This window comes from Penicillium concentricum (genome assembly GCF_028827145.1).
Source record: "Penicillium concentricum strain IBT 3081 chromosome Unknown utg000003l_segment0_segment0, whole genome shotgun sequence".
Taxonomy (NCBI): domain Eukaryota; kingdom Fungi; phylum Ascomycota; class Eurotiomycetes; order Eurotiales; family Aspergillaceae; genus Penicillium; species Penicillium concentricum.
Window position 1 is genome coordinate 1,147,900 of NW_026622756.1, and position 26,238 is coordinate 1,174,137.

At 49.8% G+C, this 26,238-nt stretch overlaps 8 protein-coding genes across 8 annotated transcripts; 6 read left to right on the forward strand and 2 right to left on the reverse strand.

Moving 5' to 3' along the window:
* Nucleotides 1-290: 290 nt before the first annotated feature.
* Nucleotides 291-2,878, forward strand: dppV (dipeptidyl peptidase DppV; the record flags this gene model as incomplete). Its single annotated transcript, XM_056725999.1, has 8 exons — nucleotides 291-358; nucleotides 427-478; nucleotides 532-770; nucleotides 819-1,842; nucleotides 1,891-2,113; nucleotides 2,165-2,397; nucleotides 2,448-2,659; nucleotides 2,737-2,878. 8 exons carry the CDS (start codon nucleotides 291-293, stop codon nucleotides 2,876-2,878), a joined length of 2,193 nt encoding a protein of 730 aa, XP_056576850.1.
* A 348-nt stretch (nucleotides 2,879-3,226) lies between these two features.
* On the forward strand, nucleotides 3,227-4,537 carry N7517_008270 (uncharacterized protein; the record flags this gene model as incomplete). Its single annotated transcript, XM_056726000.1, has 3 exons — nucleotides 3,227-3,266; nucleotides 3,372-3,401; nucleotides 3,492-4,537. The coding sequence occupies 3 exons, from the start codon at nucleotides 3,227-3,229 to the stop codon at nucleotides 4,535-4,537; spliced, it is 1,116 nt and encodes a 371-aa protein (XP_056576851.1).
* A 538-nt stretch (nucleotides 4,538-5,075) lies between these two features.
* N7517_008271 (uncharacterized protein) lies at nucleotides 5,076-6,118 on the reverse strand (the record flags this gene model as incomplete). Its single annotated transcript, XM_056726001.1, has 2 exons — nucleotides 5,076-5,437; nucleotides 5,488-6,118. 2 exons carry the CDS (start codon nucleotides 6,116-6,118, stop codon nucleotides 5,076-5,078), a joined length of 993 nt encoding a protein of 330 aa, XP_056576852.1.
* A 1,654-nt stretch (nucleotides 6,119-7,772) lies between these two features.
* Nucleotides 7,773-9,173, forward strand: N7517_008272 (uncharacterized protein; the record flags this gene model as incomplete). The annotated part of the gene is made up of 1 exon (XM_056726002.1): nucleotides 7,773-9,173. One exon carries the CDS (start codon nucleotides 7,773-7,775, stop codon nucleotides 9,171-9,173), a length of 1,401 nt encoding a protein of 466 aa, XP_056576853.1.
* Nucleotides 9,174-10,078: 905 nt separating this feature from the next.
* N7517_008273 (CORVET complex membrane-binding subunit VPS8) lies at nucleotides 10,079-14,937 on the forward strand (the record flags this gene model as incomplete). Its single annotated transcript, XM_056726003.1, has 3 exons — nucleotides 10,079-10,381; nucleotides 10,433-10,865; nucleotides 10,919-14,937. 3 exons carry the CDS (start codon nucleotides 10,079-10,081, stop codon nucleotides 14,935-14,937), a joined length of 4,755 nt encoding a protein of 1,584 aa, XP_056576854.1.
* Nucleotides 14,938-16,431: 1,494 nt separating this feature from the next.
* On the forward strand, nucleotides 16,432-17,898 carry N7517_008274 (glycoside hydrolase family 16 protein; the record flags this gene model as incomplete). The annotated part of the gene is made up of 3 exons (XM_056726004.1): nucleotides 16,432-16,557; nucleotides 16,619-16,851; nucleotides 16,923-17,898. 3 exons carry the CDS (start codon nucleotides 16,432-16,434, stop codon nucleotides 17,896-17,898), a joined length of 1,335 nt encoding a protein of 444 aa, XP_056576855.1.
* A 488-nt stretch (nucleotides 17,899-18,386) lies between these two features.
* N7517_008275 (putative capsular associated protein) lies at nucleotides 18,387-21,721 on the reverse strand (the record flags this gene model as incomplete). The annotated part of the gene is made up of 7 exons (XM_056726005.1): nucleotides 18,387-19,953; nucleotides 20,006-20,433; nucleotides 20,486-20,644; nucleotides 20,699-21,112; nucleotides 21,177-21,496; nucleotides 21,556-21,614; nucleotides 21,678-21,721. 7 exons carry the CDS (start codon nucleotides 21,719-21,721, stop codon nucleotides 18,387-18,389), a joined length of 2,991 nt encoding a protein of 996 aa, XP_056576856.1.
* Nucleotides 21,722-22,858: 1,137 nt separating this feature from the next.
* On the forward strand, nucleotides 22,859-26,023 carry N7517_008276 (ribosome biosynthesis protein KRE33; the record flags this gene model as incomplete). Its single annotated transcript, XM_056726006.1, has 2 exons — nucleotides 22,859-25,833; nucleotides 25,891-26,023. The coding sequence occupies 2 exons, from the start codon at nucleotides 22,859-22,861 to the stop codon at nucleotides 26,021-26,023; spliced, it is 3,108 nt and encodes a 1,035-aa protein (XP_056576857.1).
* Between the last annotated feature and the right edge of the window lie 215 nt (nucleotides 26,024-26,238).

Sequence of the window (26,238 nt, forward strand, 5' to 3'; positions counted from 1 at the left end):
TGCTTGGCCCCTACGTCGGCCCCGCGTCCCGCCTTTCTTTGTTGACATCACGTCTTGCTAGTGTCTTGGAAACGGCCTACAGTAGGAAATAACATCATGCGTATCTTTCTTGGCACCGCGGAATGTAACATGCCCCCCTTCGACGGCAAATTGCCCTCTCCGCCATGGCTACTAGCTCACTGGGCGTGCGGAGTCGCAACACTTATATTTCAGTGTCGGCTCGGCATGCAGCCCGTCTTGTACTCTGTACGTTACTCTTGAGCTGTGTGGGTACATACTTGGTTGTCGATATGCGTGTGTTTCAATTGACGATGGCCCTTGGGTCGATCGTCGTTTCTGCAGTAGCTCTTACTCCCGAGTCAGTGCTGATCTTCCAAACCGCTTGTTTCATTGTGCTTCTTGGCTGGTTGCTGACTTTCTTTGTAGACAACTTATCGCGGCTCCGAGACGGAGTGACGCTGTTCCTAATCCATCTGGAGTGAGTAGCGCTATTGTATGGAGATATCGATCAATGTTATTAACCTGACATAGGAAGTTGCATTCTTTTCCACCTCTGAATACTCCTTTAAGACTCATAAAACATCATCATGGTGGAGTCTGTTGGATTTGGAGACTGGCAAAGTGACTAAACTTACCGATGACAGCAATGTCTCCGAATTGGCTTGGCTGGGGTCTACTGACTCGGGTCTGTTGTATATCAACGGCACTAATTCTGAGATTCCTGGAGGTACTGAGATCTGGGTTTCAGATACCTCTAATTTCGCCAATTCGTAAGTTTACCTGCATATTTGGATAAAACAGTCCTAACTTCTGTGCAGTGCCTACAAGGCAGCTTCACTGCCGGCGCCACTTTCTGGCCTCAAGACGGCCATCACCAAGTCTGGAGACATTAACTTCTTGGTGTATGGAGAGTCCTACCCAAATGGAACGGCATACAATGCAGAGCTTGCCACCACTCCCCTGAGCTCGGCACGTATTTACGATAGTATTTACGTCCGCCACTGGGATACCTGGCTCACAACGAGATTCAATGCTATCTTCTCGGGAACTCTGAAGAAGAAGAGAGCCGGACATGGAGCGACATCCCGCTACACTTCTAGTGGATCTCTCAAGAATCTTGTCGCAGGAGTCAAGAACCTCGAGTCACCCTACCCGCCATTCGGCGATTCATCTGACTATGACCTCTCCTCCAACGGAAAATTGGTTGCATTCAAGAGCAAGGCGCCTGAATTGCCACGTGCAAACAACACTGCTTCATACATTTACGTTGTTCCCCATGATGGATCCAAGAAGGCTGTGGCTATCAATGGCCCAGACAGTCCTGGCACACCGAAAGATATCAAGGGTGATTCGAGCAGTCCTGTCTTTTCCCCAGATGGCCGTCGCCTTGCATACCTCCAGATGAAAGACATCTCTTACGAGTCAGACCGTCGTGTTGTCTACGTTCACACCATTGACTCGAAGGATACTATTCGTACCTTGGCCAAAAACTGGGACCGGTCACCTGGTGCTATCAAGTGGACTGCTGACGGGAAAAACCTTGTTCTGAACACCGAGGATTCGGCACGTTCTCGACTCTTCTTGCTCCCTGCCAATGCTGGTAATGATTTCAAGCCTAAGAACTTCACCGACAGTGGCTCGGTGGCTACTTACTACGGCCTGCCTAACGGAGACTACTTGGTTTCTAGCTCTGCTATCCACACTAGTCGCACGGTTTACACCGCGAAACCTGGCAAGGGTGTCACAAACGTTATCTTCTCTGCCAACGATGTTGACCCCGCCTTGAAGAGCCTTGGCCCATCGGACGTTGATGAATTCTACTATAAGGGCAACTGGACAGATGTAAGTCTATCGTTTTCCCGCGGAACTGAAGAGACGTTAACGTTATAGATTCATTCCTGGATTGTTTACCCCTCGAACTTTGACAAGTCAAAGTCGTACCCGCTCATGTTCTTGATTCACGGTGGTCCTCAGGGCTCCTGGGCTGACTCCTGGAGCAGCCGTTGGAACCCCAAGGTCTTTGCCGATCAAGGATATGTGGTTGTCGCATCCAACCCGACTGGTAGCACTGGATTTGGTGATAAACTCACGGACGAGATTGCGAACAATTGGGGTATGTCATTCCTGCCACTCGTTCCCATTCTTACCTTCTAACGATCCACAGGAAGCTATCCTTACGATGACTTGGTTAAATGCTTTGAGTATGTCCGGGATAACTTTGACTTTGTTGATACCGATCGCAGCGTGGCAGCTGGCGCCAGCTACGGTGGCTTCATGATCAACTGGATCCAGGGTAATCCTCTGGGCCGCGAGTTCAAAGCGCTGGCCAGTCACGATGGCACATTTGTAGCCGATGCAAAGGTCTCAACTGAGGAACTGTGGTTCATGGAGCATGAGGTATGTATCTTGGTGGTATTTTCTCGATTCGTATACTAATTCTTCCAAAGTTCAACGGCACGTTCTGGGACAACCGAGACAACTATCGCCGGTGGGACCCATCGGCTCCAGAGCACATTAAGCAGTTCTCTACCCCACAGCTCCTCATTCACAGTGATTTGGATTATCGCCTTCCCATCTCTGAGGGTTTGGCGCTTTTCAATGTCTTGCAAGAACTAGGTGTTCCAAGCCGTCTGCTCAACTTCCCCGATGAAAATCATTGGTAAGCACACTTACTGCTTTTGAATGGGAATGAATCATCAAAGAGTCAATCAAGCTAACTCAATACCATTAAAACAGGGTCATCAACAAGGAAAACAGTCTCGTCTGGCACCAACAGGTCTTGGGATGGCTCAATAAGTACGCTGGCATTGACACCCCTGGCTCTGTCAGTTTGGATGATACTACAGTTCCTGTTGTGGATTACAATCCTCAATTCTAGGGCTAGTTTCGCTGCAAATGGGCGTCTGCCTGTCATGTCTCAGACAGGTTGTTTCAGGAGGTTTGTTTCATGGTAAATATCTCTTTCTTCATGGTTTCTACGCTGTGTCCAATTTCTATACATGAACAATGGAATCATCACGATGTAGAGACCTTTTTCTTGTGTATTTTATGTCATATAGCTACGCTGTCTCATGGAATCTGGCGGTCGCATATAAAGAGTTTCCGGTTGCCTACAAACGTTTTCCAGCAAACGCAACGCATCAATCTCCTTCCCACATTCTCTTTCTCCCCTTAAATTTTGTCTTCTCTGCCATCTCTCAGTTTCATCAACTTCTTCATCGCCATCATGCCCAACAAGCCTTCCTCTCATAGGGGTGCCAAGAAAGGTATGTTGCATGCTTTATCCCCTCATCCATCATCTTCGCCCATCAGAAAGAAGCAAAAAGGTATACACTCAGCCATCCAAAAACAAGTTAACAACAGCTCCCCAGGAACCCCCAAGGTGGAGCCCTCTACCCCAAGTAAGTATTGGAATCAATCAACAGAGCCTCAACGGGCTTTCCTCCATCGCCCTACACAATATACAGGTTCTAACCATGCCTCTGGTGCAGATATCAAATCTGAGATGTCTTCCCCCACTCCCGCTCCTGTCGCCAATGATGAGAAGGAGAGTGAGTACAGTATTGACTTGACTCCTGTCCCATACCCAGTCCCATTCCCATGCACCGAGGATGATCTTACCTTATGCCACGCTCCCACTTCTGAGCCCACCGGCTACCCTATCTTTGTTTCCCGAAATGGACGCTGGGACTGGTATTATCTTGCCTCTAACAACAAGACTACAGAGTCTTCCGCTACCCCCGCCAACGATACGGCCAACGGAAATGCCAAGAGCACAAAGAGTGAGTTTGCCGATGATCTCAGTCTTTCTCCGAACCAATTTCCCTGCACTGAGGACGACATGACCTTGTCTCCCTGTCCCCATCCTGGTTCCAATCCAACCGACAATCCCACCTTCTCTTCTCAAAACGGACGTTGGGAATGGATGTTTCTCCCCTCTAACACGGATACAGAGTCTTCCCCTCCCAAGGTCAAGATGGAGGACATCCCCAAGGCCAATCCAAGGGTGCAGCGACCAAGCAACCCCGTCTCTGCCACCTTCTCTGCCGCCGACCTGGACCGCTTCGTCTTCCCATACGGCGTCCCCGACAGCGACGATGATATCTCCACTGTGCCCTCGCTGGTTGAAAACATCGCCGAGCAAGCCAGAACCGCGAAGCATGTGAGATTCTTCATGAACACTTCCCACGACAAGCACTTCATCCCCATCGAAGTCACCCCTCTCACTGGCAACGAGAACTGGCAGCCTTGGTTGGCCGCCATGCGCCTGCTCTTCCGTCAGCACTCGGTGTGGCCTATTGTGACTGCTGAGCTTCAGCCACTAACCCCTGGTCACAACCTGTACCTGTGGTACCAGCGCATGCGCGACTGTGCAATTGGTCTTATCTACGCCAACGTCTCTGAAGAGGTCCGCAAGTCCCCTTGCTTCATGATCACCGCGCGCGAAGATGATCCTGATGTTTTAATGTCTCATCTGTACGCTCACTATTCTTCGCCTGATTCGGATCACGTTCATGAGGAGGATGAGCTTGATTAGATGGATTGCGCTTGGGGTTTAACAAGTGCGTTTTGTGTGGAGTGCACATTGCAACATGTCCCAGGTTTCCCAGGTTTCCCTGATCTGTTTGGTGTGATTTTTCCCGTCTCACCCGGACCGGACCTTTTGATATCTGATCTTTGATGCTCTTTTATTTCCATGTAGTATGCAGCTACTAGCTCCTTTCTCTTCAATCTCAACAACTTGCGTATTCTTATCCATTCTTACATCTATAGTTCAGCGTTTTTCTACTCGAGCAATTCACTGGCTGTCTACTAATATATTTCCTGTCTTAGCGCCGCGTAGTCATATGGTGAAGCCAAGGACGTGTGCGTTTTCAGTTATTACTTGATAGGAATGGTTTCATGGCTTTCGAAAGTAGCATAAATTTCACCAATTTGATGGAAGGCCGGTTATAATGGTCCCGTCATCTAATTTTATCGAGTTTACTGTTGTTGATTGATATCTCACTCTTATAGTTATAGTGGTTAAATAGTGCTAAAAATTAACACCTCACAACAAGACCCCAAAACACGATCTAGAGCCCATTCAAATTCTTCTGCGCCGTAATAACATCCCCCTTATCCACAAAGTCCGCCAGCACCACATTCGGCGCACGCCCATACAGTCCAGCACATAGCGCCGCCTGAGCGCCAATACTACCACGCCCAGTCGCAGCATTTGTAGTACCTGCCTGGTGTCGAGCTGGAATCTTTATGCCGAAAACATCGACATCAAGGAAGTGGTTGACAATGCCCATACGGCCTGTAGCGGCGGCGCCAGAGGGCCGGTCGATACTACAGTTCGAGAAAGTGGCGTCTGTTACGTCGTAGGCTGTCTCAAAATAGTAGGCAAACTCGTCTTGGATGTAGTTCACCTTTTTAGTGTCGGCACCATAGTCTGGAAATTGTCAGTTTCAAGGTATAGGTCTTTGTGACAGCTGCTTTTACCCAGGAATACGACCAATCTCTTTCCGCTGGAGATCATATCACCCAGTGTGGGCCAGTCTGCAATTGGTAGCGGATTCGCGGAGGGAACGTAGGCATAGTTGAAAATCCCGCTGCTGGAGAAAGTATCTCCGAACTCATTGATTGATACGGAGTCTCCGTTTGTCAAGAGGAGAGTGACGACTTCGTTCGGGTTTGCATCCAGCCAATCTTTGATAGTCGTCAAGAATGATTTGAGAGGTCCAGCATCTTCGAGGAGACATGATGTATGGCACAGCTCTATGACGTTCCTGTCAATAATAGAGTGATGTGTTTGAGCTTGTAGGTACCGGATTCCCATATCGAGTTGGGCTTTTATATCGATGTTTTGGTTCTGCTGAGGTAGGGGTCCGACGAAGGGGGAGTCATGAGCGCCTATGAATGTGATATTTGAGTAGGATCGGGTGCAATATTCTGAGCGGCCATTGCAGGTTGCGGCTAGGGTTGATATCGAGGGAGTGGTTGAGGATATAGAGACTGAGGACTGAGATGCTCGCTGTACTAGTGTTCCTTGTCCTGACACTGCGAGCACAGGCTGTAGGAGTAAGAGAGCACTCAGCATTGCATGTGTCAGTCGCTGGTAGATTTGAGGCATCTTATTCTGAGTCGCTTTAGGCTATACTTGGTTCTGAGCGGGAAGGCGCAAATGGGCGCTTCTTCCCCTTTTATGCTCCAAGACTTCATTCTTGTTCTTGTACATATCGTGATAAATATCTGCTGTCCCCGGTCACGCAGTAGCAGCAGCTGGTCCCCGCAAGAGTAATATCAGCTGCCCGCGTGGGGGTGATATGCTCATGTCGGTTCCTACATTCCACATGTCGATCGATGACCAAATTAGAACCCTAAACCAAATGATATTATAAGTGATCATATATGGTCATCACATTGAGTGTGAGATATAGCACTGGTGAGTTATATCCATAATGATGGAACATTATGATGACTAGAATATGCTAGTGTCCTCGTGACCGCAACCACACACCAATAGCAGGTCTCATCGATGCTCACCATCATTCCTTTTGAGTGTGCCCCAGATAATTTGATATTAGAGAAACTCCTCTGTCTATGCAAATAATTTGACATAGGTGAGGTTCAGTGTTGCATCAGGTCTCCCTGGTACTAGCCTGTGTGGGGAACGATTCGGGAGGGCCGAAATTTTTTGGAATCAAACATCAATGGTCTGTCCTTTTCTAGTGCGATAGACTTCAGTGCTGCCACGGGACATCATGAGAAGGGTTCATCCCGTTCAGTCCCCAATATACACGTTTCGATTTACTGCTTAGAGTCAGTTACAGTCATGCTTCATGCACATGGATGATCGCTGCTTGAATTAGACTAGACTCGTTGCATGATTGATACAATTGGAACCTAGATATATGGAGATGATATCGGATCTTATAATCATTAATATAGTCCAGTGATCGGTAGTTTATATAATGCGATGGATGATATCCTTACATTATTTTGCACATCTTCACAAGTACACTGCCCCGTCACATGCGAGATTACTTAATTTATGGACCCCTCCAGGACTCGGGATACCTTGTAATCATGATATTGAGTCCCTCCAATTTCTCATCTTTATTCTTACTAGGCCTCTTACATACGTAAGATTTCTGTAAAGGTCTTCCCGATGTCGGATTCAAGGCTATTAGGCTATAACAAGTGCTAAATTACAGGCAGGAACTCCCTTTGAAGCCTGAGATGTTCATTGGTAAGCCGAATCAAGATCCATGCCTTTTAAAGTTATTTAGTCTTATGCCGTGTGTCTGTTCAGGTCCTTCATATTGGATTACTACGTTGACACCGCTTGTTGACAATTGAGGCCATTCGAAGTGATGTTACAAAAAATCAGGTATTATCTTCATGTAGTACCCTCCATGGAGTACCAACTGGGCAATTTAAGTTAATTGTAATATAAGTGATCTCATCATACAGGCTAGTCGGTGGCAATGCTACGAGATCATGGACTATGATTCAGTATTCTGATAAATAATATCCTGTTCATCGACCTCGGGGTCACACAAAAAGGGTACTATCATTCCCTTGTAGATATACCTGCATGGGAAGTGTAGCACGGAGTATAGATCAGGCCTCAACAAATGTTGCGAGTTATCATGATCAGACCAAACTTGAGTCTTTGAAAACTATTTAAGTGCTAGATTGAGATCTCACATTCTTTTTATCATTGTGCTTTATCATTACAATTTGAAAGGACCTCAAATTTCGTGTATTTGAATTCCGCAAACATGTTTCAACCCTACAACCTTACTTCATTGGACCATTTTTTGCCTCCAGTGCACCTTAATCTATCTCTTGCATTTAGTTTGACTGACAAAGATCGTGTACAGGCGCTCCAGCGAATGGAGGATGCAATGGCTCGTGTGCTCTCCAAATTCCCCTTCCTGGCTGGGATGGTGGTACCATCTACCCAGCGCAATGGTAGAAGAAACGCACTTCAGGTGCGGCCTGCTACTGCTGCTGAGCTTGAAGAGTGCCATATTCTGGTCACTCAACATCATATAGAGTCCACTGCTCTCACTGTGGACGGGAAATTCAACACTGCCTTGACGCCATTCCAAATCGTCTCCCCTCCACCTAACCCTTCTCCTGTATTACGGTTGAAGGCCAATGTGATAGGGAACGAGTTGCATCTAGCTCTGTGCCTTGATCACCGTGTAATGGATGGGTCAGGGGCTTTTGCATTTATCTCTACTTTGGGCGCGTACTGTCGTGATCTAAATGCTCCCGGGTCATTCACAACGTCACTTGCACAAGAGGAAACAAGGAAGCATATCGAAGAAATTGCATCTACAGCCACACCGCAGGATCTTCCATGGACGAAATTTCCTCCACAAACAAGCGAAGATGAAGTACCCCCAGATTCTAACCAAGTGCCCATCAGTATTCCTCATGTACTCGATGGCCGAAAGATAAAAATGCTGCACGACGCCTGCAATTCGGTTTTGCAGTCTCTTCATGAGAAATACAAGAAGGATCTTCCGGAGATGTCCCTTTCGCCGAATCTGGTCGTCACCGCACTAGTGAGCATATGTAGCAGTCGAGCCCGCTCGAAAGCTTTCCCCGATAAGCCGGAACTCTCATCCACGATGTTCGTCGTGGAAAATCTCCGAAAGGCACTCAATTTACGTCGGGGATATATGGGCAATGTCATCGTGGCAAACCAAAGCCCGTGTGATGGCTCTGCGCATCCTCCGCCTGAAGCCTTGCAAAATATTCATGTACCAGAGCCTCTCAGTCCAGTAGGGCCGGAAGATATATGGCGTATCTGCAACGTTGTCCAGACTCTTCAGGAAGCATCCGGACGCATGGACAAGCAGTATGCGGAGGGCATGATCGCAACAATGTTCCGCGAGTGTGATTGGGCTTCGTTCCGACCTGGGTGGGGAGTAGATCTTCTTGTATCTGATATCAAGTCAGCAAAGCCTTTTGCGAACTTTGGGCCACTTGGAGACCTTCAGTCATTCGACGTGCGTTTCGATGCATTTCCTGGCATTTGCTGGATAATGCCTAACCCTCCGTCTGATTCTACATCGCCAGATCCATGCTGGAGATTGCGATGGGTTTTGGAACGGGCGGCGATGGAGTGTCTATCGAGCGATCCCCTCTTCCACTGGGCTTCAGTCTAGTACAGCCCTCAGAGATGGCAAAGTCTAACCCAGATGAGCTGGTATTTTTTGCTAGCTACATATATCAGTTAGTTTTTGACGAACCCCAACCGTACTACGATATAGGGCTAGTTTCGATCTTTCGGATTTCGATGAATATATACTCTCGAGAGAACTACACATAACTGCTTTATGTCCATATGATCAGCACAGATATGTTTTGTAGTCTTTGTAGCTTATGTACAAAAGCTACCTACCAAACTCGTATATACATCTACCTGCTTTTCGTATGACTATAAAAGGAGAATCAAGACTCAAGAGAGTATGGCAAGACATTCCATGTCTCGGTCCCAGAGAGCCGAGAACACATCCTTGTTCAAAGACCTAACTAGGTAAATAGTCGTCATGAAATACGGAAGCATTTATTTAGCATTAAATCTTTATATTTAAACCCTCTAAATATCTTGAAGGTTGTTTATACGCAGCTTACGCAAATGGTGTGATCACCTCACTACCCAAGTATTCATCGGCCACGATGGGTTCAAGGTAGAAAAATAAGAAAGCAAATTCAATCAGAGAAAACATAGGAAAATATTTTTTAAATACCTATCGTACACATATGTAGTTGTGAAAGGGTGAAAGTGTATAGAGTATTGTACCTGGCAGCCACTGTGGCTGGTGTTCGGCCCCTAACACGGCCCCGACCCAGGTAACGGAGCTCTCAACTCTCATTCTCCACTGTGTTCATACTCGAGCTCGACACTCCACGCCTTCGATCTATATTGTACTACCTTGTAACCTCCCTCTCCGAAAGAACCTCCCGATCAACTCCACAATCACCCTCCCATAACACGCCATCGCTGATTTGGTCTCGTCTCCACCAAAGCTACATAACGGGGAGCAATGGTCATTCGGAGATCTCGCTTATGAGCTCAATGGCTGAGGGCAGTGAGGATTGGTCGCGCGAGGACGAGCTTGACCTGGGCCAGGCAGACGATCCTCAACAACCCGACCATGGCGCCCTCGACCAAACATTACCTTCCCCGCAGGCACCAGCGGAAGAGGAATTAGACACGATAGACGATACGGAGGACCACGATTCCGAGAAGACAGTGGGACAGAATGATTTCAAATTCCCAGAAACCCCTCCGCCGCGACATGCAGACTGGACCGCGACAGGGAGCGTGGATGGAACAGGGTCAAACCCCGACGATTCCCCATCGCTACATGTTAGTGGTACGATTGGCGCATAACCTGGATAGATAGCTGATTGATCACAGGGCTCTATTCCATCCTCCCTGAGTAGCAGTGCTCTCGCGCTCCGCGGATCTCCGCGAGTCAGCCCGAGCCCGGCCCGTCGCCCCTTTGACCTTCGCTTCCAGTCCCGATTATCCTCATCGCCGCAAAGTGTGTCTAGAGCCGGCTCGCCATTCCTAGCGCATCTCCACTCCCGGCAATCTTCGATAACCAGCCAGGTTTCCTATACCCCAGAGACAGAAGCCGAACCGGTCCAGGGGCCCTGGGATGTGGTGCGATGGACAAAGCTGCGGAAGATCACTGGGCAGGCATTTTCCGAAATCGGGAAGCGCAATTTCGGACGGCCGACTTGCCTTGCAGTCTCCACGTCTATTGTGATAGGTACATCCAAGGGTATCATTCTCGTGTTCGATTATCAGCAAAGCTTGAAGACTATTATTGGAACGGGCACACCAGGTTCGTCAAAAGATGTACACACCCTCTGTCCCATTGTACTGATGATCATCTAGCCGTTGAATGCGGTGCTGTTACATCTCTAGCACTTTCCGCAGACCATACTACGGTTGCCGGGGGGCATGACTCGGGCGATATCTTCACCTGGGAGATTTCGCGCTCAGCAAAGCCTTTCCTTCATATTCCGCCAATTCCGGCCAATCAAGTCGAGACTCGAATATCTGATGGCCATCTTTCAGGATCCGCGGTCATTCATATCGGGTTTCTTGGCACCAGACGAACCGCGCTGGTCTCGGCTGACACACGGGGCATGTCATTCTCACACCTAGCAACAAGAGGAATGGGTGCAGTGGGGCGAACAGTCAAGACGACTCGAATCCTCGGTCGATATCCCCAGGCAACGACAGAGACCAAGCGGCGGAAGCCTAGCTCTGTTCTTGCTTTCTCTGCTCTGCCACTCGGCAACGTAGAGCAATCCACTGATTCTTTAGGTCTCGTTGCTATGTTGACCCCCTATCTTCTTGTTATTGTGTCCACCACACCAGTGGCACAAACCCAACACAAAGCGCCAAGACCTAAAGAAGTTCCCGCTCATAGTGCTATGACTGGCGCCTTGGCATGGTTTCCAGCCATTCGACTGAAGGGCAAAGACACCCAAACTTCAAACACGAAGCTTGTCTACTGCTGGTCAAATGTTTTGACCGTGCTTGAAGTCTCAGAGGCCGAGTCAGACGAACCTGCAGACAAAGACAAGCCTCCCAGCCTTGTCTTCAGAGCGCGGAGCAGATGGAGAGCAGATGAAGCTATTGTGGCGGTTCAGTGGCTCAGTCGTTCGGTACTAGCTGTGTTTACAATAACGCAGCGGCTTCTGATCATCGAGGATTATTCTATGCATGTGACCGACTCGGTCGATCTCGCCAATAGACACATATATCACACCGATCTCTTCTCGTCACAGCTTCATTCACTAGTTGAACAGCTTGACGAAGAGGACGACTCTATGCACGGAGTAGTAGCAGATGCATTCCATATGAGTTTTCGTTCTTATAAGGGGCGCTTGTTCTTGCTTGGTTATAACGAAGCCTTGGTAGGCAATCTATCAAATTGGGCTGATCGCTTGCTGGCGCTTATGGAGGCCGGTGATTTCATTGGGGCCATTCGACTAGCCACTTCCTACTATACGGGGGAGTCGGAAAAGCTGACGGTTGGGCTTCCGGAAGAGGATGTTTTGAGACAGCCCATTGTGCAAGAAAAGCTTTTGGAAATGATCTCCGCATCCCTCAAATATGCTTTTGGTCGAAACTCCGAAGCAAGCAACGGCCGACTTGAGAACCAGCAGCTGGAGGAGCTAGCAGAAGTTTCTATCGCGGCTTGTATCCACATGGCCGACGAAGAGTTCCTCTGGGAGGAAGTCTTCAACTGGTACGAGGAGCACGATTCGGCGGGCATTTTCCTGGATGCCCTCGAACCACGCATCGTTGATGGAACTCTGCGATCACTACCTCCGACCGCGGTCAAAGCTTTAATTAACCATTTCATTAGAACTCACTCGGCCGGTCGCTTGGAGGAGATCATCTGTCTGCTTGATACCACCACAATGGACATCGATCAAGTCACAACGCTGTGTAAGCAGCACAATCTTTACGACGCCTTTATATATGTATGGAACCGCTGTTTGATGGATTATGTCGGACCACTGGAAGAGTTACTACAGCTTATTCCTTCTCAACCCGAGCCCTTAGTCAACGGTGACTACGTGATTGAAATGAGACAGCAGAGCAATGCGATGAAAATGTTCCCCTATTTGTCATTTATATTGACGGGTCGCGTCTATCCCACCGGAGATGACATGGATGAGACTGAAGCCACGCGAGCCAAAACAGATTTGTACCAATTCCTCTTCTCAGGCCGTGGGACCGGTACAGTACCTGGAGATACCAACGGGGCAGAGTCCTTCTCTCAACTTCGAGCCATGCTCAAGTTCGATGCTTCCAGCTTCATGAGCATGCTCAACGAGGCATTCGAGGACAGCTTCCTCAATGAGCCTGAGGGCGAGGATGTCTCTACGTCGGGCATGTCGATCAATCGACAATACCTCATCAGCATCTTACTGCAAGTCATGAGCGACGATTTTTTCACGCCTTTTGATACCATCTACCTGGATATGTTTGTTGCGCGCAATCTTCCCAAATACCCCCAGTATATTCTCCTTTCCGGCACGATCCTCCATCAGGTTCTGGTCCGTGTGTGCCAATATCCCGAGCAGGAAATGGCAGACGATTGCGAGTTGAGTGCGGAGTATTTGCTGTCTTTTTACCACCCACCGGACATTCAGACGATGATTGCTCTGTTTAAAGAGGCACGCTTTTTCCGGATTCTCAAGTCGACCTACCGTTCAGAGAAACAATATTCCCTGTTGGTTATGACTTATCTGGAGGATCCGAATGACCGCGATGCCATCTTCACCTGCCTGCATGACTGCCTCCGTCCAGGCTCTGGGCTTGGCAAGAAACAGAGACGCGATGTAGTGGATGTAGTTAAGGAGCATGCACGGGAGATCGCCGAAATTGACGTGACGCACGCTGCACAGACGATGCAAGACCTGGCCCCTGAAACACACTCTACGTTTTTGCGGGCTCTAGAAGATGATCCCCAGAAACAGTATCAGTACTTGCTGATTCTGGTCGAACCGCAGACTCAAACTGCGGACACCCAATCTTCGCCCAGTATTGAGAACTGGATGATTGAGCGCTACGTGCAGCTCTTGTGCAAATACAACCCCTCTCATGTCGCAGACTTTGTCGATAGATTGCGAGTCGGTGACGTCCACCTGAACGAACTGCTTCCGTACATCGAGGAAAGCGGAGCCATCGATGCTGCCGTCATCCTCCTCGCCCGACAGGGCCAAGTCCGCGAGGCCCTTGACCGTCTTGTCGCACACCTAAGCACCCTCGAATCCGGTCTAGTAGGCATCCTCCAGAGCGTGCGCGAGAGCCCCGACTCAGCGACTACCGCCGAGGCAATCGACGACCTGATCGAATCCCTGAACAAGTATGCGGGCGTCGGAACATGGCTCTGCCAGGGCCAAAGTAAGACAGCCAAGCAGTCGCGCACAGGCAGTGCCAACGGCAAACGCAATGCGCCAACCCTCGACCAGCCTCTCGCCTTCGACGAACTCCTCTGGCTCGACCACATTGAAGCCGTGGTCCGCATCGCAAGCAACGTCTTTGCCTTCATACAAGGAGACAACACCCAACTAGCAACCTCCCTCGGCGAAAGCGACCGCCTAACAACCTCCTTCCGCACCCTCGTCCAGCAAGTCTTCACAGCCCTCCTAGCAAGCACAGTAAAAAGCAGCCCGACCACAACCGAAAGAACAGACATGTCCTTCCTCCGCATCCTACGCGCATTCCTCACCCGCGCCGCAAGCTGGTCCCCCTCCCTCCTCGAGCTGCGCGCCGTGCTAGCCTCCATCTTCTCCGCCTACTCCTACGAGAAATCCCTCTTAACCCTCGCAAACGGCATGCTCGACCGCGACCTCTTCATCCACGTCGACGAAGTCTCCCGTCTACGCCAACACGGCTGGCGACCCCGCGGACACGTCTGCGAGATCTGCCGCGGCCGCATCTGGGGGCCCAGCGTCGGCGACGCGCATTGGTCCGCATGGGAAGCGCGACGCGCTGAAGACCATGCCCGCCGCATTGCGAGACGTAATGAGGATAGCTATAACCCGTCTGAGCGCGGGAAGGGCAAGGCTGCTGATGTCGGAGTCGGTCATCCGTCCCGTCTGGATGTGGGTGCTCATGCGCATGTCCACGCTCATCGTGATGGCACTCGTGGTATGCCTGGTGCGAACGCTGACCATGATCACGACCATGACCACATCGACCCCGGAGCTGGATCTAGCACTGCTACAGTTTCAGAGAGTATACCAGAACCCGTTGTCGTTTTCGCCTGTCGACACCTCTACCACCGACGCTGCGTGACGAACGCCATTAGCGCGGGAGCCCGACCTGCTGAAACCGCGTTTCGGCACGACCATTTGCCCGATCTGTTCTGCCCGGTCTGTACATAGTTTCTAAGCGGTGATGATTTTCTTTGTGTCTAGGAATATTCTTTTGTTACTTTTTTTTTTCCTATCTCTTTGCTTTTTCCTACTTTAGGTACTGTTCGGGAGGATCCCTAGATGAGACATGATCGTCTTGCATATAGCCATTTTCCTTTTTCTTTTTTAACTATTTTTTAACTCTTAGCTACTGTAATGTAATGTGATATCCAAACCAGGTTTATCCTTGTCATTGTACATCTTCTTTAATCTTGTACGTCTTCGGTGGGAACAGGTGATATAGTTCTCTTCAGCTGTTCAGTTCATTCTCCAAGACACGCTTGGCATGGTTTGTACTCCCGTGATCGAGGGATTGCTCCGGATTATCATTCGGTCCCACAGGGGTTCGCGGGGAACACTAATATTCTGGACTGTGCGATGGTGATCTTTAGATGGTCTGGTGTTTGTGCTTTTGTGGGTAGTGATCTACAATAGATGGGGTGTGAAGTATTTATTTAGATAAATGTGATAAGATGTGATGGATGTGATGGATGTACCTCGAGATGACACTGTCATTTCAACATCTTCAATATCAGTTTTGGGTATGATCTCCGTGAGAACTGGTTTCACGATCACAATGTGAGGGGTACATGAAACTATGTACTGTCACAGGTATATCTGTATAAGTTGGTACTTGTGTCCAAGTACCTTAAACTGGAGAGATCTGGTGATCGGAAACGGATACCACGAGAGTAGTTCGCCACGTTATATTTCTAACATTCCAGACTCTTTTTCAGCCGAGAAATCGCCTGGATATTTCCAGACAAACAGCCGTGGCCTATCAGCTCTTCGTCCTCTTCTTGCCACATACAAACCTTGAACATTAGCGGTAATCACTCTAATTGGCCTTGGTTACCTTTGGTCCTTTTAATTGAAACGTTAAGGTGTCGGCGCTTGATATATCCGCTTAGAGGTTCATAGTAATTAGAACTACACAGTTATGTTACTATAACTTATATATGGTGTATCTAGTGTATCTAGTGTATCTAGTCTACTTTAAATGATAATATAATGTTAATATGAACACATTCCAGTGTAGACTAGACCAATTGCCAAGATCTAAACACTAAGGCTCGGAGATGTCAGACTCCAGATTATTATGTTTCAACATGCCCCTTTTGCCGCATGTCTTTCCATTGGAGTGTCTGGTGGATGTATCACGTCGTTCCATACTTTTTATTTTCTTTTTAAGGATTTCTTTTTTTCCGTTCGCCATTTTCCCCTGTGGATACATCTCAAGTATAAAATTGACCCTGTCTCCCCATATTTAGACAATATCTAGTCCCTCCTTTGTGCATTATACCCATTGTCCTTCTATTCATCTGTATTCATACCATTCCTATTGTCATTTACCATTTTGGTCAGTATCTGTGGTACTAGACCTTCTCTAGTCTCTAACAGACTCCCTCTCCCCAATCCCTTTTCTTCCTTGACATCCTGCAAAGATCCCAGCATTTAAGCGCAATGCATATTCTCTCAACCCTTCTGCCCACCCTGGGCCTGTTAGCCCATGTTTCTTCCGCAGCATACACCCTGCGCGATGACTATGGTACCTCGGACTCGTTCTTCGACAAGTTCAAATTCTACACCGTATGTCCATTGCGCCCACTTTTCGTCTCATCTGGAATACCCATGCTCATCCAATATATAGGACACCGATCCTACCAATGGCTTCGTGAGCTACGTCGATCGTAACACCGCCTCAGCCAACGGTCTCATCAACACAGGCAACGGCGTCTACATTGGCGTCGACCATTCCAACGCCGCCGCCGCGCCTGGTCGAAAGAGCGTTCGACTGGAGAGTACCGCCACCTACAGACATGGTCTTGTCATACTCGATCTGGCCCATATGCCCGGCAGTGTATGCGGCAGCTGGCCCGCCTTGTAAGAACCCCCAATTCGACCTTATTTCTTTCCTTTTCCTTTCTTATTTAAAAAAATACTAACCCCAACAGCTGGATGCTCGGCACCAACTGGCCCAACAACGGCGAAATTGACATAATCGAAGGCGTAAACGAACAATCCCAAAACCAAATGGCCCTACACACCTCCAACGGCTGCACAATCACCAACACCGGTTTCACAGGAACCCTCGATACAGCAAACTGCTACGTCAACGCCCCAAACCAATCCCCAAACAGCGGCTGCTCAATCCGAAGCGAAAATACCCAGTCCTACGGCACGGGTTTCAACAATGTCGGCGGCGGCGTCTACGCAACTGAATGGACTGGATCCGCTATCTCGATCTGGTTCTTCCCTTCCTACGCCGTGCCAGGCGATATCGCATCTGGAAACCCTAACCCGGCGGGATGGGGCGCGCCCACGGCTCGCTTTGCTGGTGGCTGTGATATTGATTCGCATTTCAATGATCTGCAGATTGTTTTTGATATTACTTTCTGTGGGGACTGGGCAGGCTCGGTTTGGGGTACGTCGAGTTGTGCTGGGAAGGGATCGTGTGTCGATTTCGTGCAGAATAACCCGGCGGCCTTCCAGGAGAGTTATTGGCGGGTGCGTTCGTTGAAGGTTTATCAGGATTGGAGTAGTAGGGCTTCTGAGAGTGGTGCTGGTGAGGAGGGTGGTGCTGTTGAGGCGGGTGGTGCTGGTGAGGAGGGTGGTGCTGGCGAGGAGGGTGGTGCTGGTGAGGAGGGTGGTGCTGGTGAGGAGGGTGGTGCTGGTGAGGAGGGTGGTGCTGGTGAGGAGGGTGGTGCTGGTGAGGAGGGTGGTGCTGGTGAGGAGGGTGGTGCTGGTGAGGAGGGTGGTGCTGGTCAGGAGGGCGGTGCTGAGGTGGGCGCTGAGGGTGAGGTTGGTGTTGAGGGCGAGGTGGGCGCTGGTGCCGGTTGGGATCCCACGGCGTGGCTCCAGCCCCATGGGCCTAGGAAGTCTATGAAGCATCGTCGCGGACATTACCGTGCTGGACATGGTCATGCTTAGATGGTGATTGTGCTGGCTTGATGGATTGTTTTCATTGAGAGCGATATGGGTTCGATCTGTTTTGTATTTCGATTGTGATTTACCCTTTTCTTTTTCGACCTTCTTGATTTCCGTCTGTTAATGGTCTCTTTACTCGGACTCCTTTAGCCTGTGCTAGTCTACGGCTGTGGAGGAATGAGCGCGTTTGATACACTTTATGCTTTATGCTTTACGATGACTTTGTGAATACCCTTTCCATTTCGATGATATGGAATATGAAATGAAAATCAGCAATGATTATGAGCATGGTTGTTGTTGTTTTGTAGATATTTTGTCTAGACTGTAAATGCTGAGTAGATCATCCATGGTAGGTATAACATAGAGTATATGGTAAGATCTTCAGCATCCGTAGATCTAACAAAGATGATACATGGAAATGAATAAGACAAGACAAGAATATATACTTGAATATATGTAACATTGACATTCATATTAACATTAACATTAACTCAGCGCCCAAATCCAAGAACATCACGCTGATCATCCGTAAGCCGACCCCATTCCAGAAGCAACCGAAAGAAATAAATCTCCATATCCTCCTTCCTCAACACCGTACTCGCCCACCTCCGCCCTTCCTCTGCAATCCACTTTCCCTCCCGATTATGCGCCTTCATACGCATCTGGGGATGAGAACTCCCCTCAGACCCGGGAGCAGCCACGCCCGCAAAGTACGCAAGCGTACTCCACAGTCCATGGAGACGAATATCAACGGGAACAAAGTGCAGCCAGGAGGTGACACGGGAGTCGAACCACTGACGAAACAGACCTGTTTTGAGGGGCAGACTGTGGCTGCGCAGGAAGGGGAGGAAGCGACCGCTAAAGCCAGCGCCGTCTAGATCGAAGAGGAAACGGTGGGACCAGTGTGCTTGGAAATCCGCCCAGCCCGCGGTACCCATTTCTGCGGCTTGTTCGGCGCAGTCTTCGCAGCGGACGATTGGGTCGGCGAGATGGACAGCGGTTTGGAGATGGAGGTCTGAGGTTGGGGCGTTGCCGTCCATTATTTCGTAGCGGAAGGAATTTTCGTTTGAGTCTGTTGGGAGGAGGACGGAGACTTGGTTGTTGGTATTGTTGTTTATTAGGTGGGCGAAGCGCTGGCGTGGCATTCCTTTCCACTCGCCAAACCGACTGACGCCTTCTGATGTACTGCCGAGCCAGTAGAGGGAGTTTTCTTTTTGGCTGTATTCTGGATCTGGGTGTTCGTGTGTGGGTTGGTATTTTACCTTGTCGATGTAGTTCCATGGGCTTGGAAAGAGGATGTCGTTGAAGCCGGTGAGAGCGCTTTGGCTGAATACCGGGATGAGTTCTTGTGACACCTTGAAGGAGGCTGGGGAGATTAGGAGACCGTGGAGGAAGGCAAGGTCGGGTTGGTGGCAGATTTCGGAGGCGATGTTGAAATCTAGGGGGAATTGGCCTATGGAATGAGGAGCCACGCATGAGAGACAGATTTCACGACGATTCCAGATTCGCTGAGCGCGCGCTTTCGATGAAGGCGGGCAGACAGCGCTCACATAGGGGTCGAAGACACCTCTCCACGCTCCGTCTGTGAAGACGGTGATGTTGGTCTGATCGGCTGGTTCAATCGGGGCCCAGCCTTCCTCTCGGTTGGTCGACCAAGTCTGCACCATGCGTTCTTCGGGGATCATTGCTTGCATCTCAGTCTGCCGGTTCAACATGGATATTTTCTCCCAGGGAACTGCAACACGTGGTTCATCATTCAGGTTGAACACCAAATCCATATCCGGGAGATATTTGACGAAATTGTCCATCATGTCCGCGGCACCCTTCACCATCCACGCATGGGTCGGTTTGATGCCTTCTTGCACCATGGCTGTGCCGTTGCGAATTTTAATCCCACCGAGATCATTGAAAGGGTTGGTGGCCAGTTCGTGCGTCATTGCGCGGATGTGCTCCGGAGCCAGGGCTCGAAAGGGAAGGAGATTATGGTATATCTGATCGAATTCATCAATGATAGCTGACGATCGGTTAGTGGCATATCGATACCATTCGTCAAAGCCCCTAGAGAAATATTAGTTGGGCTATGCGGCAAACGTGGGTATTTCAAACATACGGTGGTGGATGCTGGTTATATCGCTTCCGGTACTCGGCAACAGCATCTCCAAGAGTCCGGCTCCTAGACGCCTGAGCGAGATAGTTGCCGTGCTGAATTTTGCCGTCGTTGATGAGGAACTCAATCGGGTGTATATCATCAAGACGATGCTTGCTCACTGCGAAAACGAGACTAATCCCACATAGCACGGCGAAAAATATCTGTATGGCAACGTTGGTGCGGTATAATTTCGGCTCTTCGTTATGAACCACTCGCGCAAGAAGAAACAGGAGGGCACCCGTCAAAGACGCAGCCATCGGGAGAACAGCATGCGCTAGGGAGATAAATGGGAAGGGTGACTGTCCTCCGGTGAGGGCCGATAAATAGGAGAAGTATATGATCATGAAACCACCTATAATTGACACCCCAAGGATGTCGAAATGCGGCAACTAACAGAATCAGTACTGACGGAGAAATAAGTATAGAACTAGCAAGACTAACCATATGCCAGGCAGACAAGACCAGTAGTACAACCAACACAGACTGGCTGAAAGCGCCGCGCGAATACTCTAGATCCAACATGGGCTGACCGGCAAGTTCAGGAGAGCTATCTGGTAATGGTACCCAGACTTGTATAACACTCCAGACCAAAGAAATACCCTAGAAAGTCTGTCAGAACAAGTATTCCCATCACGATTGTAGTTATCCACTTACCAAGAGACCAGCTCCCAGGTACGTCAGAGCTCGTTTTCTGCGCGCATCATCGAATTGAGCGCCAATCCGACATAGCTCGGTGATACCGATAAGTATAACGGAATCAGCAAACAGGTTGAAAAGCTTGTATGATCGTAGACGCGATGCGCCATGTAATACAATAGGACAGATATAGGTTGACCGGGTTCCGGCCGAGAACGATGAAGCCAAGAGCCCACCAGCAGACAAAAAGGCAGCTGCAATTAAACCTCTGGGGCGACTTTGCGTGAGATGATAGAAGCTCCGGCGGGAAACAGAGTAGACCACCTGCAGCGGCAGCTCTGTGAATCGTTGGGTAGGGACATATCGGTCCACTTGTCGTGATCGCTGGTTGCGCCAGTAGTCGTAGAGCGAAATAACCAAAGGAATAGCGTACTGGCCAAGACATCGTGTTAGTCGCATGAAAATTGAACGATAACCAAGGTATTCGGCCACTTACAGCGTATCCTGCGGGCGCGCATTCGGTATTACGAGTTACTTGGCGGAACGACTCGATGCGCAAGCCACACAATCCCAACAAGAGACCGATCTTTATCCACCATGACTGAAACCGTAGCCGAGGTCGAGTCTCGACATCGCCCAGTGCGAAAGATGAGGTCGATGTGCGGGAAGGAAGCTCAAATTGCTCTGCGAGAGGGATAATTGGCCGTTTACTTGTTGGCGACAATGGCGATGACCTCAATGTAACAAACCGACTCCATACCAAAAGGGTGATCCCTGTAAGGAAGCAGACCAGGACGGATGTACTGACGGGGCGATCTGTATCGGCGCAAGTCAGATCAAGTTGTAGAACATTGCTATGCACGGCCACGACTCACCAAAAGCGAACGTGGTATTATAGGAGGTAGTAAGGAATAGCGAGCTTAAAAGAAATACCCTGCTCATAGAATGTAATCATGAGCTTAATTTTCCGATGTGAGATAGCTTGCTAGGTACTCACCCCACACATAGCTTCAGCCCGAGATCGGAAGATAACTGGATCATATTGCGCCCAATCTTTTTATAATCACTCTAAAGCCATCGCTGTGATCTCAAGAATAAATCAAATAGTTGAAAGGCAGCAAGACTGAAAGACAGAAGATTAACCTCCTGTGGATCTTCAGGAGATTGACAGTCTTCGAAACATGGAAAAAAAGCAGGGCAGGGAAAGCCAAGAGGGCCCTTTGATAGATTGGTGGCTAATCAGAGGCATCCGGAGTGTTGATCCATTGGATCCATTAGGGTTGCGTCAACGGGCGGGTTACGATGTATTTCATGGCTTTTGCTGCGCACGTAACCACGGACCCCAGGTGGCAGGCATCGCTTGTATTTGTTTGCCAATGAATGGTGGGATATCTCCAGCCACCACGCCCCAATCCGTTAGCTCATGGTGAGCTGATTTTGTCCTGGAGACGTTATATTGCAAAAGATTGTCAGCAAGAAATGCCGAGCCGATCAGCAGCCAGAATCAAGCCTTGGTTAATTTCACGACCCACTTGGGTCCTAGGCGTGATGTTCCTTGTGGGACCTTTCAATGCATATGTAGTATTTTGTACATCATGTCCAGTCATGTAAGGAGAACGGCTCTCCCATACATGTAGACAAGAGAGGTTCATAGCCAAGTACACGCGTCATATAAACCGCGATGTTGTGTCCTATCGGCTCATATCGGCTGTATGTCGTGAAATAAAGATGGCCCGAGCGACCCATGGTTAGCGCCAAAGAGGACACACTCAAATAAATTTTACTAATCCCAAAACAGTTCGTCCATTTACTAATTGGGTGGGTTTACGTCACCTATAGTCATGTGATCTGACCAGGGTCCAGGCGTCGACTATTTTGCCCAATAAAAAGCAACTGCTGCTAGTCCATTTCGAGCCTTCACGATAAAATAAAGTAGCTCACGTGACTTGCCTTCCACCAAGGGGACAGGGGCATACCGCCTACTTGTTTGGGCTGATAGTGGCAGAACCAGTCATGTGATTAAGGACTTATGTAATTGGGATAGAAGGCCTTGGGCGGTGTATTATTGCCTTTGGCGGTGTCAGATAGCAGTATCATTTTTTTCTAACCGCTGGGAAGTTTTTCGGTCGCAAGACGAAGCCAAGTGTTTTTTCCAAACAACACTAATCCGGAATCGCCATGCCACGCAAGGCGATTGACTCGCGGATTCCCGCTCTTATTCGAAATGGTGTGCAGGAGAAGAAGCGCAGCTTCTTCGTGGTTGTTGGCGACCATGCCAAGGATGTGATCGTGCATCTTCACTATATTATGTCCAGCGTGGACGTGAAGCAGAACAAGTCGGTACTATGGGCTTACAAGAAGGATCTGCTTGGATTCACGAGCCACCGCAAGAAGCGCGAAATGAAGATCAAGAAGGAGGTCAAGCGTGGCATTCGCGAACCGAACCAGGAAGACCCATTCGAACTTTTCATCACCCTCAACCAGATTCGCTATGTCTACTATAAGGAAACCGAGAAGATTTTGGGTAACACCTACGGCATGTGTGTGTTGCAGGACTTCGAGGCCATGACTCCCAATTTGCTTGCACGAACCGTCGAGACCGTCGAGGGTGGAGGTTTAGTGATTCTGCTGTTGAAGAGTATGACCAGTTTGAAGCAGCTTTACACCATGTCCATGGATATTCACTCGCGATACCGAACGGAGGCACACGATGATGTGGTTGCTCGTTTCAACGAGCGATTCATCCTGTCCCTCGGAAGTTGCGACTCGTGTCTGGTCGTCGACGACGAGCTGAACGTGTTGCCCATCTCTGGCGGCAAGACCGTGAAGCCCCTCCCCGCCCCCGAAACAACCGACGAGTCAGCTTTCGGCACGAAGAAGGAATTGAAGGAGATCAAGGAGAGTCTGGCGGACTCAAAGCCCGTGGGCCCCCTGCTCAGCCTGGCTCGCACCGTGGATCAAGCCAAGGCGCTCCTGACCTTTGTTGACGCTATCGCCGAGAAGACCCTGAAGAGCACTGTTACTCTGACTGCTGGTCGTGGACGAGGAAAGTCCGCCGCTCTCGGTGTCGCCATCGCCGCGGCTGTCGCTCACGGCTACAGCAACATCTTCATCACTTCTCCCAGCCCGGAGAATTTGAAGACACTCTTCGAATTTATTTTCAAGGGCTTCGATGCTCTTGGATATCTCGACCACGTTGACTACACCATCCTGCAGTCGACCAACCCCGACTTCAACAAGGCCGTTGTGCGTGTAAACATTCACCGCAACCACCGCCAAACCATCCAGTACATCCAGCCCCAGGATGCGCAAGTCTTGGGACAGGCAGAGCTTCTCGTCATCGATGAGGCTGCGGCTATCCCTCTGCCATTGGTCCGAAAGCTGATGGGACCTTACCTGGTGTTCATGTCCTCCACTATCAATGGATACGAAGGCACGGGCCGGTCCCTGTCTCTGAAGTTGATTCAGCAACTGCGGGAACAATCCCGAAGTGGAGTCAAGACTGACGATACTGACGTCGCCGACCGCAGCACAGGCAAGTCAGCCAAGAGTGCCGACAAGAACCTCAGCGGCCGCACCTTGCGGGAGATCACCCTCGCAGAGCCCATTCGTTATGCCCCGGGTGATTCTGTTGAGAAATGGCTGAACAAGGTCCTCTGCCTTGACGCAACCCTTCCCAAGTCGCACATGAACACACAAGGATGCCCCCACCCCTCGAAGTGCCAGCTGCTTCAGGTTAACCGTGATACCCTGTTCTCCTTCCACCCTGTTTCCGAGAAGTTCTTGCAGCAGATGATGGCGCTCTATGTTGCCAGTCACTACAAGAACACACCCAACGACCTTCAGCTTATGAGTGACGCTCCCGCCCATCAACTCTATGTCCTCGTCCCACCCATTGATGAGGAGGCCACCAAGTTGCCCGAGCCTCTTTGCGTCATTCAGGTCGCTCTTGAAGGTCGCATCAGTCGCCAGAGTGTGCTCAACAGTCTGAGCCGTGGTCAGCGCGCTGGCGGTGATCTCATCCCGTGGTTGGTCAGCCAGCAGTTCCAGGATGAGAACTTCGCCAGTCTCTCAGGTGCTCGTGTTGTCCGTATTGCAACCAACCCCGAATATGTGGGTATGGGATACGGCTCCCGGGCCATGGAGCTTCTGGTCGATTTCTTCGAGGGCAAGTTCACCAACTTGGAAGAGGAGACCCTTTCCACCGAAGAGCAAATGGTCCGTGTTACGGACGAAGAGCTCGCCGGCTCTAGCCTTTTGGATGACAACGTCCACGTTCGAGACATTCGCTCCATGCCCCCGCTGTTTGGCAAGCTGACCGAGCGTCGCCCCGATGTCCTCGACTACATCGGTGTCAGCTACGGTCTTACTCCATCCCTCCACAAATTCTGGAAGCGCGGTTCTTTCGTCCCAGTATACCTGCGTCAGACCCCTAACGACCTCACTGGAGAGCACTCTTGCGTGATGGTCCGCACTCTCTCGACTGGCGAGACTGACGACGCCTGGCTGAGCGCCTACGCGCGCGACTTCCACAAGCGATTCTTGTCGCTCATGTCCTACCAATTCGGCCAGTTCCCATCCGTCCTCTCCCTCAGCATTTGCGAGTCTGCCAACTCCGGTGCCAAGAAGGACCCGAAGTTCAAGCCACGCATACTCCAGAAATCCGACCTCGATGCCGCTTTCTCGCCCTTCGATCTCAAGCGTCTGGACAGCTACGCCAACAACCTCCTGGACTACCACGTCATCCTGGATCTGGTCCCCGCTCTCTCCGACTACTACTTCGGTAACCGTCTCGATGGCAAGGTCAGCCTCTCGGGCGTGCAGCAGTCCATCCTCCTCGCCATCGGCCTGCAGCACAAGAACCTCGACGATCTCGAGAAGGAGCTGAACCTCCCCTCCTCCCAACTCCTCGCCATGTTCCTCAAGATTGTCCGCAAGATTTCCACCCACTTCCGCAATCTTATCGAGAACGATATCGAGCAGTCTCTGCCCGCACAGAAGGTTCGTCTCGAGACCTCTGCCGCTCACGACGACGAGCCCGAAGTCAACCTTCAGCCCCTGCCCGTCTCTCTCGAGGATGAGCTTCGCGAAGGAGGCAAGAAGATCGACGAGGAGATGCGCGCCAAACAGCGTGCTCTAGGCACATCAAACCCGTAAGTTTCAATCCCCTTGCCTGTCTATCGAAACAACAATAACTGATTTCCAGCCAGTGATGGACCTGATAGCTCTAAGCCTTCTAAGCGCAAGAAGATCGAGACTGCGCGTGACATCTACGACAAGGAGATTGACTCGAAGAGGCAAAAGATGATCAAGAAGGGCACCGAGGGCCGCAAACAGCGCTGAATGATTTAGGTTCTGGACAGTTTTCTTTTTGCATTAATGTACGGTGTTCGGTTTCTTGGGTCTAAAAAGACTTGCTTGTGTCTAGTATTTGTCTGTATTCAAGGTTCATCTTTCCACAGGATATTCGTCTCTTGTACATACATATGAATCATGTGTTTATCATGCCTACAACATTTTTTTCCGTAGAGATAGATGGGATATGTCCTAACGGCTTG